This window comes from Cnephaeus nilssonii (assembly GCF_951640355.1).
Source record: "Cnephaeus nilssonii genome assembly, chromosome: 2".
NCBI lineage: Eukaryota > Metazoa > Chordata > Mammalia > Chiroptera > Vespertilionidae > Cnephaeus > Cnephaeus nilssonii.
The window spans coordinates 32651829-32670473 of NC_137073.1; the positions used below are offsets into that span (position 1 = coordinate 32651829).

The 18645-nt window shown below is 53.0% G+C and overlaps 1 protein-coding gene across 2 annotated transcripts; it reads right to left on the reverse strand.

The window, feature by feature from the left end:
- Window positions 1-834: 834 nt before the first annotated feature.
- NCF1 (neutrophil cytosolic factor 1) lies at window positions 835-18352 on the reverse strand. 2 transcript variants are annotated; one of them, XM_079784782.1, is made up of 11 exons: window positions 18074-18352; window positions 8733-8813; window positions 7670-7745; window positions 7356-7521; window positions 6354-6415; window positions 4965-5087; window positions 4395-4502; window positions 3432-3549; window positions 2007-2114; window positions 1343-1488; window positions 835-1208 (listed from the first exon to the last, which is right to left on the reverse strand). In XM_079784782.1, the coding sequence occupies exons 1-11, from the start codon at window positions 18143-18145 to the stop codon at window positions 1093-1095; spliced, it is 1176 nt and encodes a 391-aa protein (XP_079640908.1). In that variant the 5' UTR covers window positions 18146-18352; the 3' UTR covers window positions 835-1092. The 2 variants fall into 2 exon arrangements, with proteins under 2 accessions (XP_079640908.1, XP_079640909.1); XM_079784783.1 differs by having other exon boundaries at window positions 846-1205.
- Window positions 18353-18645: the final 293 nt, after the last annotated feature.

The window sequence follows — 18645 nt, forward strand, 5'->3', positions numbered from 1 at the left end:
TATAATTGCACTGAACAAGCTAAAAGGTTGGGGTTGCCTGTGGTTAATTGTTCCACAGCTTTGTATGAGTCCTTGATACTGGACTTTTTCAGCAAACAAGGGTCTGCAAAAAGCAAATGGAGTTAAGGGCCCAGAGGTTTTCTCACGGCCTCTCTCCATCGTTTGATAGTCAATTATTCTCTTTTGAAGCACCTATCCCCTTGCTAATTTTCTCTGATCTCTAAGGGTAGCAGCCTTGCCTAACCTCAGGTAGCCACTCCCCCACAGGTGCAGCTCTTCATGCTACCCATGGCCTTCATGACAAGCTGCACGCAAAAATTGGACAGGGCTGTGACCTCTGCTGGGGGGTTGTGACCTCTGCTGGGGGGTTGTGGGGGAAGTTGCAGAAGCCGAGGTCCCGTTGCATACTGCCCTGGCCTTGGCCAAGATCTGTAAGGTTTGCAGCTCCAATGTGCACCTTAGAGTCTTTGCATTTTGGGAAAGACCCACCAGCAAAGCCTTTGAGGCCATGGGCTAGCAATAATGCTAGGGTAAGTGGCTAGGATCTGTTCGTCTGAATGTTTGCTAACTGAGCAGGTCCTCAGTGAAGAATCAGAGGTGCCTCCTCCCTTTACCTAAATTGCACATTTTTTGTCAACTAAGGTGCATACACAAAGTCGCTCACTGCCGTGACTCCCCTCGCTGCGTACTGTGTCCAGCCCTTCTTCGGGACTGGTCTGCAGTGGAGCCAAGGTCTCTAGCAAACGGCTGACCAAACAAAGGCCAGGGGGAACCAGGAGTTCCCTTTGCACTTGGCCTTGTGCAAACTTGATCTTGGCCAAGGTCAGGGCAGTATGCAACTGGACCGCGGCTTCCGCAACTTCCCCCGCAACCCCCCAGCAGAGGTCACAGCCCGGTCCGATTCTAGCCCAGCACCCCCTCGGGTCTCCGCGGAGCCACTGTCCACTCTAAGCAACATTTATTGAGGGTGGCGGAGAGCGAGGTGGGGCGGGGCCCGGAGTGCCTTAGGTCACCAGACCTCAGGCTCTAATCACATATGTACAGGGATCCCGGCGGAGGGGACGGAGCGCCATCGAGGGGTGGTGTCCGGCCTCAGACGGGGGACGCCAGCTTCCGCTTCGTGCTCTCGCTGCAGCGGTGCAGGATGAGGTCTGCGCTGGGCCGCGGGGGCACCGCCGGCTGCGGCTTCGGGCGGTCGATCTCCTCTGCTGGCAGAGCGCGCGGCCGGGTAAGAGGCCCCGCCTCCGGCCCTGGCCCCGGCCCCCCAGTCCCCGCCCCCTGCCCGCCTGCGAGCACCCTCGGGTCCCCCCCAGTCCCCGCCCCGGCGTCGGCGGGCACTCACTCAGCGGGCTCCCTGCGCCCTGCGGCCCGGGCCGGCCCTGGCGGCGGCGCTGCTGCAGAAAGCGGACGCTGTTGCGCCGATAGGTGTCCTGGCTGACGCGCTTTCGCGACCTCTGGTGGATGCTCTGTGCATTGCGGATGGACGACCTGGGCCCGGCGGGACGGGAACGTAGGTCATCGCCCCGCCCCGGCGTCCCCGCCGCCCGGGATCGGCCGCGTCCCTGCCCGCGGGGACTCGCCTGGCCACCCTGGGGTCAAACGACTGGCCCGAGGAAGTGGGGGGCGGGAGGGGGGGGAAAGGGGAGGTCCGGCGCGGACCCTTGCGGTGCCTCAGAGCCCAGGTCCATGTCCCATGCCCCTCACCAGCCTTCAGCCGGCCCTCTCCCAGGAAGCCCACGGACCATCCATCCCCAAAGACTCTGGACATCAATGCCTTTACCCCTACCTCACACCCCTGCTTTCCACGCCCCAGTGCCAGCGCCACGGAGTAGGGCGGGGCGGGGTCTGTCCAGACTCTCGACTGGGTGAGGGTGCTGCCTTCCCCGCCAGGCTCGGGACCCCTACCCTGTCTCCCCTGCTCCAGTCCTGCCAACCCAAGGCCGACAGAGGGAACCCGTGGAACACCCTCCTGAGCCCCGCCCAGCCCCCCAGCCCAAAGGACGCACCTGCGGGGCGGCGCCCCTCGGCTCTTGATCTGGCGTTGGGCCTGAACTGCGTCCTGCCCCGCCTTCTGCAGGTAAATGGCGGGGAAGTAGCCTGTGGCGTCTTCTTTCCTGCAAGAGATAGGAGTCCAGTCAGTGGGAAGACTGAGGCTCCCTCTAAACGTTGGGTTCAAGGCAGCTGGGAGGTTGCAAATACCCGGTTGGCCAACACCAGACCCTGCCCCTCTGGGCCTCAGTTTGCTCATCCGTGCAGCACAGGCCCTCCGGGTTGAGACGTTGGGAGGGGGAGAAAATGAGCAGATCTAGATCTTTCCAGGGACCCGTGTTAGCTATAAAACATCTGCAATATTGCATATGTCAGTTTTTCTTTTCTGGTGACCGCCTGTGTGTACTAAGAAACCTTTGCCCAACTCCACTCTTCAAGTTCTCCTATGCTTTCTTCCAACAGCTTTTTAGTTTTGGGTTTTTGAACTTTGTAAACCCTGTGGTCCATCCCAAATAAATGTGTATGGTGTGAGGTAGGGTTCTAGGTTTGTTTGTTTCCATATGGATATCCAGTTGTTCCAGCACCATTTGTTGGGTAGATTTCCCCCCTATCCTCACTATTATATTAGGAGGGGGAGGGGGGAAACTTTACATCATACAAACTTCACTCAGTAACACCGATTTTTCTTGGATGGTGGAATGATCACAAGCAGATTCTCAGGGGTGTGTGATATGGGGTTAACTAAGTGTGGATCTAAAAGGTTGGGAAACCCTGTCTTGGGTGGGTGGAGGTGGAAGAGGGTATAGGGGGGATAAATGGTGATGGGGGAAAAATAAAAATAATAAAATCAAGAAAAAAAGAAAAAGAAACCCTGTCTCAAAGCCTCCAGCCCGGGACCATGCTGAAGATGGGTGTTGTGGCCACAAGTTCGCTGAGTCATGGGCTGGCCCTGTGACCCAAGGCTCTGAAAGCTTGTCAAGGACCTGGGGAGGCCCAGGGGCTCCAGGGAGATGTCTCTGCTTCCCCTAGAACTGGGCGGGAGGGGAGGGGGCTAAGGGAGTGGGGGAGGGGGGCAGAGGGAGGAGTTAGTGTGGCATTGCAGGGAAAGATTTAAAAATAAAAGGGTTGACAGGTCTCTTCTACCAGTTATCAAACATAATGATTAAATCAAAAATTAGTTGTGTTGCTGGAGAAGGGATAATAGATGGACTGGTCAGGGGAAGTGACCCCAAGTCACGAAGGAAAAATGTGCCCACTCTGACGAAGACACTGAACCCAAGAGACAAGTAGGGTGGGACTATCATTCATGGAAACTGAGCCCAGAGAGGCGCAGTAGCTTACCCAGTGTCACACAGCTAAGTCAACCCAAGTCCACCCTGAGCCCAAACAGACCCTGCCCCAGGCCAGGGCTGGCGAAGTGGGCGGGAGGGGTACTCTCCTACCTGATGACCCACCAACCGTCCAAGAGCTTATGGATGACCTCGATGGTTTCGCCCTCCTGGAGGGATATCTCGTCCTCCAGTGCAGCAGTGTAGGCGTTGATGGTGACGTAGGGCTCACCTGGTCCACAGTGAGGGGGAGGGGCGTGGTGTGAGGATCTGCCCTGCACAGGACTCATCACCCCTCCTCTTCTCTCTGGGCCTGGGGCTTCCGCCAGCTGGTCCTTCTTGGTCTCCTGCAGGCTCCTCCCAGCCCCTGTGGGGCATCCTGGAGTTCTGCCCTCTCTACCCTCTGGACCCACCACTATCCACACCAGGGGCCAGGAGCTCCCACGATTTCAGAGCCCTGGCCAGGCACGCACACAGAGGAGTGGATCTGCCGGAAGTGCGGGACTGCAGCGCCGCCTACAGGGCACCTGAGCCACTCAACTCCCGCCCGCTGTAGGCAGGTGGGGCTGCAGGCCTGCATACACACCTTTTCCAGTTTTAACGAGGAAGCATAAATCCACATAAAATTGTGAAATCTCTTCGTATTAAAATATGGGTAACCAATTCTAACTGTTGACAACCTCCACAAGGGCTCCAAACAGCCCAGGAGCTGCCAATTTTCCCTTCCAGTCAGCATGATACCCCCTCCTCCAGGAAGCCCTCTTTCCTGAGCCTCAGTTCTGCTCACCATTCAGCTTCCCATTGGACCTGGCCCTAGCCAACTGCCACCCAGAATCCCAGGTTGACCTCATCACCCCCCCGCCCACCTCTATTCCTCCTCCTGGTTCCCTGCCCTGACCACCTCCTACCAGAACCCCCAAGCCAAACTGTGGGGTCTCCGCCCTGACTCCCCCTCTGCCCAGCCCCCATGATATCCACCCCCAAAGGAGTCACTTCTGGCTTCTCAATATCCCCGTGCCCCTCCCACCCCTTCCTCCCACACCCCGTGGCCATGGAGGACGGGGGCGGGCGGGGCACCTGCGTAGTTGGGCTCTGGGTCCTCGGACTCATCAGGACTGTCCAGGGGCTCCAAGTAGGAGGCTGGGACCCAGCCTCGCTTTGTCTTCATTTGGCAGAACCACCAGCCTGTGCCCGGGGTGTGAGGCAATAAGTCAGGTTGGGCCTGGCAGACGCCATCGGGGTGGTGAGGACACTTGGACAGACACACAAACATCCAGCACTCGGATTCAGAAATGTCACCTTCGCCACACCCCACCCCAAAATCACCCCACCCCCACACACAGGGTCACAGAATCACAGCGTGGAGCCCACTTCACACACATGACGAGGAGTTGGCCTGCCCCCGGGACATGACCCTCAGAGATGCACAGTGAAGCCTGCAATATGTGCAGATGCCCAGCGCCGCCCCAGGGTGCACGCTCAGAGGGAGGGTGACCCGCAGCGTGGGGAGGACAGTCAGGGCCCCAGGGCCAGGCGGGGAGAGGTCCGAGGCTGCAGGGAGGGCAGAGCCTTGGCGGGGGGCGGGGGGTCTTGTGGCCACAGGCCCAAGCAGCGGGGGAGGGGGCCCAGGCAGGGCAGGAGGCTGACCGCTCTCGCCCTTCTCCACGACGTCCACCACGTCGCCCATGGCCAGAGCCATCTCGGAGCCCGAGCTCTTCTCGTAGTCGGCAATGGCCCGGTATGTCTGCAGGATGATGGGGCCGGTGATGTCTGGGCAGAGGGAGGGCAGGGTGAGTGGATGCTGTGGGCGTGAGCTGCCTCCTCCTGGCTCTCCCTGGGGTCCCCCGTGGGGGCTGCCAGAACTGGCACCGGCGGCCTATCCCCACCCAGCTCCGGGCATTCCACAGGTGGAGGCGCCCTCCAGGCTGGAAAGCAGCAGAGATGAGCTTTGCAGCCCTGCATTTAGGGAGCGCCTAGTGCGTTCCCGACACTAGTCCCACTACACGTCCCCTTTCTCATTTGGTTAGCCAGCAGTCCTCCTCAACTTCAACTGCACACACATCGCCCAGGGGTCACGTGAAGTGAGTTTCTGATTCCATAGCTCTGTGGTGAGACCAGAGAGTGCATTTTCAACCAGCCCCAGGTGCTGCTTCTGCTGCTGCCGTTCTGGGCTGAACTGTGCACACGCACACACACCCCAGTTCATACAATGAAGCCCTAACCCCAGTACTCTAGAATCTGAGTGTATTTGGAGATAGAGCCTTTAAGGAGGTAATTAAGGTTAAATGAGGGCATCAAGGTGGGGCCCTGACCCAATAGGACTGGTGTCCTTATAAAAAGAGGAAGAGCCCTAACCGGTTTGGCTCAGTGGACAGAGCATCAGCCTGCAGACTGAAGGGTCCCAGGTTTGATTCCAGTCAAGGGTATGTACCTTAGTTGCGGGCGTATCCCCAGTGGGGGATGTGCAGGAGGCAGCTGATCGATGTTTCTAACTCTCTATCCCTCTCCCTTCCTCTCTGTAAAAAAATTAATAAAATATCTTAAAAAAAAAAAAGAGGAAGAGATACCAGGGATATATGTGCACAAAGGAAAGGCCATGTGAGGACACAGCAAGGAGGCAGCCGTCTGCAAGCCCAGGAGAGAGGCCTCAGCAGAAACCAACCCTCACACCTTGATCTCAGACTTCCAGCCTCCAGAACTGTGAGAAATAAATGCAAGCTGCCCGGCCTGTGGTGCTGTTACAGCAGCCAGAGCTGGCTAAGATACTCTGTGTCACCCCTGACGGCCACCTTTGCCCTCAAACCTGTTCATTCATTCAGCCACAACCTCCCCCAGCATCTGTGCTGGGCTCTGCAGCCACGGAGGCCGGGGAAGCACCTTTATTTGCAAGGGGCTCCCTTCGCTATCCAGTGAACCCCAAAGATCCCATAGTGTAGCCACCAACACCCTTCACAACTGTGCACCCTAAACCCGGCTCCCTGATCATGTCAACAGTCCCCTTAGGGTGACCTGCCCTGGCTGCCCCGGCCCCCTCACCGGCAGCGGCGGCGTTAGTCTTGCCATCTTTAGGCATCAGGTACGTCTCCGGCTTTTTCACCCTGCAGCAGAGGACAGTGCGGGTTAGACTCGGCTTCCCACGGGGAATGGAGTGTGGGAAATGGGGCCGCTGCAGAGAGAAGGTGGGGGACTGGACTGGCAAGGAAAGGGCGTTAGGAATGATGGGGTTGTTCCTCCAGCCTGAGGCGGGGACCCCAAGGAGAAGGCGCCAACTGTCAAAGACAGAAAGGGCCTCCTCCCCGTGAACAGTGAGGCCCTGGCTCTGGGAAAGCCGGTCAGCTCCTGGGCCAGCTCCCTCTGGAGCCTGGAGAGCAGCCGACGGGAAGGGCTCCTTCCCCGGCCGCGGGCAGCAGCCCTTCCCGGCAGCAGGGGTGAGTGTAGGGGTCAGTAAGCACCGGCTGCGTGACGGTCTTTGGCAGCCCTGTCCTCCCTCCAGTCTCCCCCACACTCAGTGGCCGGAGAGGGACAGAGAGGGGGGCCTTCCAGCCTGTTCCCTGAGACCCCACTCAGCCTCAGGTGCTTCCAGGCCGGGCCCTGAGGACAGGGACCCCTGGGGCAGGGCTGCCAGAGAATGCGCTGACAAAAGGGCCATGGACCCACATCCTCACACTTCACCGTCTGTGAGCGCTCTCTGCAGCACCCAGGACTACCTTTGGCCCTCACCGCCCCATCACACATGGGTAAACTGTTTTCAGAAGGCTTTTGGACCCCCCCCCCCCCCCGTGCCTCCTGCAGCCTTGACGCTCAGAGGGGTCCAAGTGGGGACTTGGAAAGGATGCTCAGTGGTTGCAGGTCACACGGGCCAGGGTTGGAATTTTGCCTCCTTCTCTTTCTGGCTGTGTGACTTCGGGCAAGTCAATGCCCCTCTCTGAGCTTCAGTCTCCTAACCTGTAACCTGGGGGAAGTCCCACCCCTGCTAGGGTGGGTCACCACCCCATTTCCTCTCCCACCTGCCTCGGAACAGGAAAGGGGGCCACTCACTGGCTGTCGGTGGGGAGCTTGAGGTCGTCGGGGCGCACCTTGAAGAAGTCAAGGAGGAGTGGGCAGCGGGAGATCTTGACCGGCAGGCCCATGAGCGCACTGCAGTACTCGGTGAGCGTGCCCTGGCGGCTCTCGGCTGCCCGCTGCCCGTCAAACCACCTCGGTGCTGACCGGAGCGGGGAGGGGCACCAGAGAAGCGGTGAGCACATTCTCGAGGTCAAGTCCAAGCAGGGGCAAGGGCAGAGGGGGCAGCTGGGAGGGCAGGTGAGGGGAGCCAGGACAGGTGACCCCACCCAGGGGACTCAGCCCCTCACCTGGCAGATGGGGGATGATCCTGTTCTCTGGGTTGATGTCCCCTGCCTCAATAGGAAACATTTCCTTTAAGGTTTTCTAGACAGAAAAGAAAACGTGAAGGGGTATTTTCCCATTACAACACTGTAAGAGCACAACATTGCAAACGACCTAAATACCCTTCTCATCGCTCTGGCTACAAACTTCTGGTGGCGACCTTGGTTCCTCTCTTTCCCTCCCACCTCACAGCCAGCCAGCCACCAGCACATCCTTTCGGTTCTACTGCAAACATCTATCCAGAATCTGACCCTTCTCACTCCCCACACTGCCACCGCCCTGCTCCCAGCTTCCACCAGCCCTGGATTTTACGAGCTTCTTATGTCTCTTTCCCCTTCCACCCTTGAGGGATCCTCTTAAAACCTAAGGGATCCTCTCAACCCAGCACCCAGAGGGATCCTCTTAAAACCCAAGTTGGATCCTGTCCCTCCTCTGCTCAGAACGCTACCCGCCTCCCAGCTCCCTCAGAGTGCAAGCCAGAGGCCTCATGTTGGCCTACAAGGCCCTGCTAGACCTGGCCCTGCCCACGGCACTCACCCCTTCTGCCACCTCTCTCCCCCTGGTTCACTGTGCTCCTGCCAACCTTGAACACTCCAGGCCCACTCCTGCCCCAGGGCCTTTGCACTTGCTATTCCCACTCTCACCCTACATATATCAAGTAGGTCCCTAAAGAATACTCTCTTGAGTTCGTGTGGAGTGGGTACAGAGTTTCTGTGTGGGAAGATGAAGACATTTTGGAGATGGATGGCCATGGTCAGCAAATGACATTGTGAATATACTCAATGCCACTAAGCTGTACTTAAAATGGTTGAAATTGTACATTTATGTTGTGCATATTTTACCACAATAAAAAATATATTAAATAAAATGTTTCTTAAAGTTTAAGAAATGCCCCCTTCCCTGTGGGCTGGTGGGGACAGACTCCGGGCACCTCAGCGCCCGGCCAGCCCCTGGGTCTCTCTCCTCCCCAAGAGGCAGAGCTGGGACCGGGGTGCCGTCCCTCCCCGACCCCGACCACCAGGCACTCACATGGAACTCATAGATCTCCGTGAACCGCCGGTAGACCACCTTCTCGGACAGGTCCTGCCACTTCACCAGGAACATGTACACCTGGGGGTGCGAGGCCCGCGTTCAGCTTCCAGGGAGGCCTCGCCATGCAGCTGGGCAGCCCCCACCCCCAAGTGAAGCCTGAAGGACTGGGGATCGAGCGTTCTGTGGGGCAACGTGACCAGAGAAAAGACGCCGAGTTCATGGACCCCAGAGCTGCCGCTCTCCAGCTTTAGGACCCAGGACAAGAGGATCGCCTCTCTCAGATTTCTCCCCTGTCATTGGAGATAAAAGCAGGACCTCACCGTAGGGCTGGTATGAGAGAGTTTCAGGAGATAAGATACAGAAAGCGCTGAGCTCAAACAATACAAGAACCCAGTAAGGTATTGTATTATTCCATGTATATCTAATGTCCAGAATAGACAAGTCCATAAAGACAGAAGGTAGATCAGTGGTTGCCAGGTACGGGGGGAAGGGGGATGAAGAATAACCACTAGCAGGTATAGGCTTTTTTTTGGGGGGGGGGGGGGATGATAAAAATCTTCTAAAATTGATTATTGCAATGATTGTGCAACTCTATCCACATACTAAAAACCATTGAATTGTATAGTTTACATAGGTGCACTGTATAGCATGGAAATTATATTTCAATAAAGCCATTATTTTAAAAAAATTAAGCCTGGCTGCTGTGGCTCAGTGGTTGAGCGTCAACCTATGAACCAGGAGGTCACAATTTCATTCCCTGTCAGGGCACATGCCCAGGATGCAGGCTCGATCCCCCGTGGGAGGTGTGCAGGAGACATCCAATCAATGATTCTCTCTTATCGTTGATGTTTCTATCTCTCCCTTCCTCTCTAAAATCAATTAAAGAATCATTTTTTTTAATGGTGGCAATGGGCCCTGGGTGGTGTTTCTAAGTGGTTAGAGCATTAGCCTGAGCACCAAAGGGTCAAAGTTCAATTACTGGTCAATTACTGGGTCGCAGACTTGATCCGGGCCTGGTCTGGTCGGAGCACATGCGAGAGGCAACCAATTGATGTATTTCTCTCACATCAATGTTTTTCTCTCTCTCCCTCCCACTCTTCCACTCTCTCTAAAAATCAATGGAAAAAATATCCTCAGTGAGGATTAATAACAACAAAAAGGTGGAAATGGTAAATTTTATTATATATATATAGTTTAATTACAATAACTTAAAAAAACAGCAAAAAAAAAAAACCAGCAATGTGGTATTATGAACAATAAAAATGGTACAAAATAGAAAATCTAGAAGTAGATCAAGTACATATGTAAATTTAGGATATGATAAAAGTGGCAATTCAAATCACAGATGTAAAGGTGGATTTTTACAAAATTGGTGTTGGGACAACTGACACGCCTTTTAGGAAAAGGTAAAATTGGATTTGTTTTTCACACCACACAGCAGAAATAAACTCCAAGTGGATCAGAGTCATAAATGTAAAAATTGAAACCATATGAGTGCAATGAAACCAGGCCCCCCCCCTACACTGAAACCAGGTGGCCCCTGAGGGACCTCAGGCTGAAACTAGACCATAAGAGTTTCTCTCTCTCTGTTTTTTTTTTTCTTTTAGTGTTTCTCAGCAGATTAACACCAGGCCTCCTCACAGTGCTCCAGAGACCACCAGACCCAGCTGGAGCAGGCGCAGGTAGCAGTCAAATGACCCTAGGCCAGTGGTTGGCAAACCGCGGCTCGCGAGCCACATGCGGCTCTTTGGCCCCTTGAGTGTGGCTCTTCCACAAAATACCACGTGCGGGCGTGCACGTACAGTGCGATTGAAACTTCGTGGCCCATGCACAGAAGTCAGTTTTCGGCCTGGGCGAGTCTATTTTGAAGAAATGGCGTTAGAACACTCAAGGGGCCAAAGAGCCGCATGTGGCTCGCGAGCGGCGGTTTGCCGACCACTGCCCTAGGCTGACCTCCAGAGCACCGCAGAACCAAGTCCTTGTTGGCCATCTCTCTCTTTTTTTTTAATATATATTTTTATTGATTTCAGGGAAGAAGGGAGAGGGAGGGAGAGAGAGATAGAAACATCAATGATGAGAGAGAGAATCATTGATCAGTTGCCTCTTGAATGCCCTACACTGGGGATCAAGTCTGCAACCCAGGCACGTGCCCTGACCAGGAATCGAATTGTGACTACCTGGTTCATAGGTCAACGCTCAACCACTGAGCGACAACAGCTGGGCTGCTGTCTGACCCTTGAAGAAGGTCGAGGTTTATCAATCAGGAAGATGGGATGTCTAGATCAAATATGGACACATATAGGACTAGCCAATGAACTCTGCCAGGTTGACATTACCTCATTCTGTCCTGCCCTTCCACGTTCCTTACCTTAGATGGCTTAGTTCCAACGCTATTCAGACCCTGGATTAGAAATGATGAATATGCATCCTCACCTTAATTCTTTAAATTTAAATTTACTTCAAATCTTTATTTGGGGGACAGATTTGGGCTTTCTCCCTGTCTCCTCATCTGTCTACTTCAGGAATAAAAACCCCCTTTGTCTGTGAAAAACCTGTTGTTTCAGTATCTGCCCTTCCTGTGTGATGGGGCAAAGGACCCACCAACTTTAGTCAGTAACACAAGACGGAAGCATTGGTATATGGGACTTTCTAACTGACTCAAAACCAAAAGGCAGTAAAAGATTGCTACTTCAAACACATTAACATTCTTTCAAATTTTGTGTATGAAGCCAAAATGTAAATGATAAACTGGGAGAAAATATTTGCAATACACATCACAGAGGTTTATCTTCATTGTTCTTTATGGCAACATTATGTAATGAATAAATACTCTCCTCCAGAGAGCAGAGGAAATGAGCAGGGGCAGGTGAGCTGAGCAGGTGAGTTTGGGCAGGTGAGCTGGGCAGGTGAGTTTGGGCAGGTGAGCTGAGCAGGTGAGTTTGGGCAGGTGAGCTGGGCAGGTGAGTTTGGGCAGGTGAGCTGGGCAGGTGAGTTTGGGCAGGTGAGCTGGGCAGGTGAGTTTGGGAAGGTGAGTTGGGCAGGTGAGCTGGGCAGGTGAGCTGAGCAGGTGAGTTTGGGCAGGTGAGCTGGGCAGGTGAGCTGGGCAGGTGAGTTTGGGCAGGTGAGCTGGGCAGGTGAGTTTGGGAAGGTGAGTTGGGCAGGTGAGCTGGGCAGGTGAGCTGAGCAGGTGAGTTTGGGCAGGTGAGCTGGGCAGGTGAGCTGGGCAGGTGAGTTTGGGCAGGTGAGCTGGGCAGGTGAGTTTGGGAAGGTGAGTTGGGCAGGTGAGCTGGGCAGGTGAGCTGAGCAGGTGAGTTTGAGCAGGTGAGTTTGGGCAGGTGAGCTGGGCAGGTGAGCTGGGCAGGTGAGCTGAGCAGGTGAGTTTGGGCAGGTGAACTGGGCAGTGAGCTGGGCAGGTGAGCTGGGCAGGTGAGTTGGGCAGGTGAGCTGGGCAGGTGAGCTGGGCAGGTGAGCTGGGCAGGTGAGCTGGGCAGGTGAGTTGGGTAGTGAGCTGGGCAGGTGAGCTGGGCAGGTGAGCTGAGCAGGTGAGTTTGGGCAGGTGAGCTGGGCAGTGAGCTGAGCAGGTGAGTTGGGCAGGTGAGCTGGGCAGGTGAGCTGGGCAGGTGAGCTGCCACTCAGCACCATCACACTTCTGTAGAAACAGCTCCAAGGATTGGGGGAAATCACAGGAGGGAAACATTTTAAAAATTGACAGTTTTATCAAAGTCTCACAGGGTCACCAATTTATTCGGGTTGGGGAGAATTATTTTATTTTATCTGTAGTTAATTCCGCAATCCAACTTTCCTGATCTACCCCGCCCACAAAGGGTAAAGTTAAAAAAGAAATAGATTTAACCCAATTCAGGAATTTTCGTCTGATGCAATAACTGAAACAGCTTTCAGGTAAATTGTCCAGTCTCTCACGTTTCTCCTCACTGCTCCTCTCTTTAAGATGACAGTAGATTGGCAGTTACTAAATAGCTGCGGAGATGTAAATAAAGTCCACATAGGGAGTATAGTCAATGATATTGTAATAACTATGTATGGTGTCAGGGGTACTAGACTTAGCAGGGGATCACTCCATAAGCAATAGAAATGTCTAACTACTATGCTGTACACCTGAACTAATATAATATTGAATGTCAACTGTAATTGAAAAAAATTAAATCAATTGACTGTAAAAAAAAATACACATTGCAGATAAAGGGTTAATATTTCCAATATATAAAAAACTTTTTTTTTTAAATTTGAAGAAAAAAAGACCAAAAAAATCTGATAGAAATATGAGCAAAAGGTATGAACAGACAATTCATGTCACACACGTATATATATAGTGTATGTAATACATAAAGAGGTGTTTGGCTTTTCTCATAATATAAATGCAGAGTGACTAGGTAATTGCAAATTAGTGAAAACAATCTAAAAGGTTGTTTGAAGAAACAATGGTATAGTCATACAATGGAATATTTAAAGATGTAAAAAAAAAAAAATACCCAAGTGATTCAATGGATTAATTTGGAGGTAACTCCAGGATATTATAGGAAAATGAAAAAATGTCACCTTGTTTGTTATCTGTGTGTAGTAAGGAAGAAATAATAAGAAAATTTCATATAGTTGCACTTATTTTTGTAAAGAGAAATAAAGAAAAGATGAACCGGAATGGGTCTTTGGTCATATTTTTATGAAGCTTTGATGTCTGATCTCATGTGAATATTTTACATATTTAAAAATAAAACTAAACCAACAAGAAGGGGCTTCAGCTCCAAGATGACAGTCTAGGACAACGCTGAACTCGCCTGCTCCCAGGAACACATCAAATTTACACCAACAGACAGAGCAGTTCACCCTAAAGAAGAATTGAGGGCTGACTGAAGAGCTTCTGCACAACCAACAAGAGAGAGACCACACAGAAACAGGGAGGAGCACAGGATACAGGCAGGTGGGCACCCCACCCAGCACACTGGCCTGCAGTCGCCTACCCTGAGGGACTGCTTAAAAACAGTAGTTTCTGCCCTAACCCGATTGGCTCAGTGGATAGAGCGTCGGCCTGCGGACTGAAGGGTCCCAAGTTCGATTCCGGTCAAGGGCATGTACCTTGGTTGTGGGCACATCCCCAGTAGGGGGTGTGCAGGAGGCAGCTGGTCGATGTTTCTAACTCTATCCCTCTCCCTTCCTCTCTGTAAAAAATCAATAAAACATATTCTTAAAAAAACACAGTAGTTTAAAGCAGCAATTGCCAACCTTTTGGACCTCGTGGACCACCAGTGGTCTGGGGACAACCGGTTGGCAACTGCTGGTTTAAAGGATACCTAGGCCTTACCGGAAGGAAATCTATTTACCAAACGCTAGAGCATTTGCCAAGTGTGAGAGGAACTGCAGAAACTCTCTCTGGGGTTGAGGGCAACAGAGCACCATTTGTGTCCCCACTTCTTTTTTTTGTTTTGTTAATCCTCACCTGAGGATATTTTCCTCATTGATTTTTAGAGAGAGTGGAAGGGCGAGAAGGAAGGAGAGAGAGAGAGAAACACTGACATGAGATTAGTTGCCTCCCACACACTCCCTGACTAGGGATGGGGATCAAACCTGCAACCCAGGTACGTGCCCTTGACCTGGAATTGAACCCACAACCCTGCAGTGCGTGGGCCAACGCTCTAACCACTTAGCAATACTGGCCAGGGCTGTGCCCCCACTTCTTCATCCAGACACTCTAGCTGTAGGCCAGGGCTGTCCCCATGCACCCCAGGCCCACGGCGGCTCTGCTGCTTGTCCCCAGGACTCGCTGCGGCTGGCCCAGCTCCAGCAACGGGTCTGGCTGGCCTATCAGGCAGCCCTGCACTGCTTGCCTCCAGACTCTCCTCAGCTTCACACCTGCCACAGCTACTACTTCTGCCCACGTGTGGCTTGTCCCCTGAACTTGCTGTGGACCAGCGGTCGCCAACCTTTCAGACCTCACGGACCACCAGTGGTCCGCAGACCACCAGCTGGCGACTGCTGCCGTAGACTATGTCCACTTCAGCTACAGCCCCTGAGGCTCACAGTTGCTCCTGTTCAGCTCCAGACCCTGGTTCAGCTTCTCCCCAGGGCCTAAAGGAAGCCTAAGCCGGCCAAGGCAGTCCTGCTGCAGCCTGCCCCAGTGACTTCCCTTGGCCCATATCCATTCCAGCCACAGCTCCAGGCCCCAGTGAACTTGCCCCCAGGACTCCCTTAAGGCCCACAAATGCTCCAGCTCCAGGTTCCAGCACCAGCTGGCTTGCCAAGTGCACCTGGCTCAACACTCTACAAAAGGGAAGTTCCTATACCAGGTCACTCATTCAAGACCAGGAGAGGTTGCTGTTTCACCTAACACAGAGAGACAGCCAAAATGAGCAGAGAAATATGTTTCAAATGAAAAACCAAGACAAAACCCCAGGAAAGGAACTAAATGAAACAGAGACAAAACATTCTAAAGAGTTCAAAACACTGGTTATAAGGATGCTCGATGAACTCAGTGAGAAATTTAACAAAGATAGAAACCACAAAAAAGAACCAGCCTGAAATGAAGAATACATTAGAAGGAATCAACAGCAGATTAGTTAAATCAACAAGGATTTTTTAAAAAACTTCCAAGTTGGAAACAGAAACACACTTACCTATATATCAAATGGGTAACAACCATAATAAAGAAAAATGGGAAAGAAAGAATCAAGTAACTTTTAGCAATAATACTTTCACTCCTCTCAGGCTGAAGATAAAAGGACTAAAGAACTGCAAAAAAAACCTTAAATTTGCCCTGGCCGGTGGCTCAGTGGTTAGAGCATTGGCTCGTGCACCGAAGCGTCGAGGTTTCCATTCCCATTCAAGGACATGTACCCTGTTGCAGGTTTGATCCCCGACCCCAGTAGGGGCTTGCAAAGGAGGCACCCAATTGATGTCTCTCTCTCTCTCTCTCTCTCTCTCTCTCTCTCTCTCTCTCTCTCTCCCTCCCTCCTTCCCTCCCCCCCCAACCCTCCCTTCCACTCTCTAAAAAAAAAAAAAAAAAAAAAATGGAAAAAATATTCTCAGGTGAGGATTTAAAAAAAAGAAAACTTGCCCAGCCGGCATGGCTCAGCGGTTGAGTGTCAGCCTATGAATCAGGAGGTCACAGTTTGATTCCCGGTCAGGGCACATGCCCAGGTTGTGAGCTCCATCCCCAGTGTGGGGCATGCAGGAGGCAGCAGATCAGTGATTCTCTCTCATCACTGATGTTTCTATCTCTCTCCCTTCCTCTCTGTAAAATCAATTTTAAAAATATATTTTTTTAAAAATAAAACTTAAAGTTGACTTAATAGGTTAGTGGGTTTATTGGAATAGTGGTGTGGGCATAGTAATTCTGAAACAAGTGTATGTGTACTGTTGAATTGAGCAAAGAAGTAAATATATGGATGTTGTTGGGAGCCAGGCTTCTCACAGTGAGAGAAAGGAGCTACAAATATAAAAAGGTGAGAGGCAAGAATGAAATGAAATGGCTATTTTCCCCAGTCTGTCTACTAGAAGGACACGAGCGATGACACCTCAGTGGCAATGAGCACACCTAGCTTCCAGATCTTGGGTTCTAAGATCACTCCCCACTAAAAGGAATCAGTGGTCCTTAGCAACATGGCTGAGTCCAGCGCTGGGGCTGGGAGAGTAACCTGGACCATCTTGTGCCAGAAGTAAGAATGTGCCCAAAGAATGGCAGGCACAGAAGCCAGCTTGAAGGAGCTCCCACTGACCAAATCTGGTACAATCTGAGCATAAAAATAAATTATGATAGTAATGGATTGTAATCCATTAATAAAATCAGAATCCATATATTTTTTTAAAAATATATTTTATTGATTTTTTTACAGAGAGGAAGGGAGAAGGATAGAGTTGGAAACATCGATGAGAGAGAAACATCGATCAGCTGCCTCCTGCACACTCCCTACTGGGGATGTGCCCGCAACCAAGGCACATGCCCTTGACCGGAATCTAACCTGGGACCCTTCAGTCCACAGGCCAACATGCTCTATCCACTGAGCCAAACCAGTTAAGGCCATGGATCCATATTGGCAGAAGTAAACAAATAAAGGGAAGGCCCTTACAGAAAATGTTAAGTGATAAATTCAGAAGGAATGACTGAGTGTAAAAATCACCATGTAGCAATCACTGTAGTAATTTGATTCAGCCATCAATTACTATAAGGAACAGGATATTCACATAACTTCCAATCTCTCCCCACAGGTTAGTCTATTTAAAACAAAGGGGGAAAGTAACAGTACAGTAGAGAAACTTGGAGGACATGTCCAGGACTTGGTGCCCAAAGCTCTCCGCCAATATGGGGACCAGTCAGTCTCCTGCCACTTGGTAGGACGGATGAGAACAACATAGCATCACTTCTGGGGTATTCCCCTCGTCTGTGCATAACTTGAATCTAGTGAAGTATCGGACAAGCCCAAATGGAGGGACATTCTGCAAAATAACAGGTCCCATCTCTTCAAAATGGCAAAGTCGAGCAGACAAAGGAAGACTGAGACTGACCCAGGTGAAGGGAAGCTAAAGAGACATGACAACTGAAATGGAACCGGTGACCTGGGATTGGATCCTGGACCTGAAATAGTCCTACTACATAGAGGACAAGTGACATCTGAATAAGGTGTGTGGGTTGGATAACAGTGTTTATCAATGTTCATTTCCTCATTTTGACACACTGGCACTGTGGCTATGTAAGAGAATGTCTCTGATTTTAAGAAATACACACCACAGTGTTTAGAGGCTATGAAACAACTACTCCAACTTAGCTCTCAAGTGTTTCAGAAAATTTCTATTCAGAGACAGAAGGGACCAGGGAGGGAGGGAAGGCGGAGCGGGAAAGGGAGAGGGAGAGAAGGGAGAAGAGAATGAAGATCCTCCCTGGCCTTCCTCTGGGCTTGGGGACCCTATTGTGGGGTGCTATGTCTGGACAGACACTCCCCCAGGTCCCCACGCGGCTGCGGGGACAGAGAGCCCTCCGGGAGGACCACTCCCTAAAGGCCGGGATGGTCAGGGAGGGCTGCCCGGAGGCGGAGGCGCACGCCCCGGACCTGAGCGCGGGCTGGCTGCCGGGAAGGGTACGGGAGTGGAGAAGGGACTCTCGCTGGGGCGCGGAGTGAGGTGGGCGGGCAGGGCCGGGGTGCCAGGGCGCGCATCCTTTTAAGGGTCCCACGTCCACTGCAGACCCCGACGGGCAGACTGAGGCCCAGAGACAGGGAGCCGTGTGCCCACGATCTCGCCCTTCCACCCCCGCGGCCCGGGAGTCCCCGTCTCGGGCGGTGGGTGGCCCAGGGGCGGGCGGGCGCCCCCACCCCCGTCCCCCGGCTACTCACGTAGTGCTGGCTGGGGACGAAGCGCTTCTCGAAGCCCAGGAGGGCGATGTGGCGGATGAAGGTGTCCCCCATGGCGAGCTGCGCGCCGCACTGGCCGGGGCGCCCCCGGGCTGGGCCTTAAATGGGCTGGAAAGAGGAAGCGGCCCCTGCCGGGCCGGGCTGGGGCAGGAGGCGCGGAGGGCGCAGAAGGGCTTCCTCCTTCTTTCACTTTCTGGGTCTCCCCAGGCCCCCACCGCGGGGGCGCGGACGGCCGCTCGCACGCCTGTGTGCGAGGACCAGCTTGTCCTCGTCCTTGTCCTCCCCGTGCCCGCAAGGCCTCGAAGGTGGGGATTCCCTCACCATGCCTCCCCCCCGCGACCCCCCATGGCCTCTGCCGCCCCCCGACACAGCAGGCTGCCCCCACCCCGGGCCTTTGCGCCCCCTGGCCCATCTCCCACAGACCTGTAGCTCCCTCCCTCGTGTTCTCTAGGTTTCTGCTCCAATGGCACCTCCTCTGAGAGGCCCTCCAGGATAACGACACATAAAATAGCAAAACTTCATGCCTCCCCAGGCCGCTCTTCTGTTTTTATTCC

Coding starts and splice junctions, on each gene's coding strand:
- NCF1 (XM_079784782.1), bottom strand. CDS start 18,145: ATGGGGGACACCTTCATCCGCCACATCGCCCTCCTGGGCTTCGAGAAG. Junction 4,503..4,964: donor CGTGGAGAAGGGCGAGAGCG/GTCAGCCTCCTG, acceptor CCCCGGGCACAG/GCTGGTGGTTCTGCCAAATG. Junction 3,550..4,394: donor CCCAGAGCCCAACTACGCAG/GTGCCCCGCCCG, acceptor ACTGTGGACCAG/GTGAGCCCTACGTCACCATC.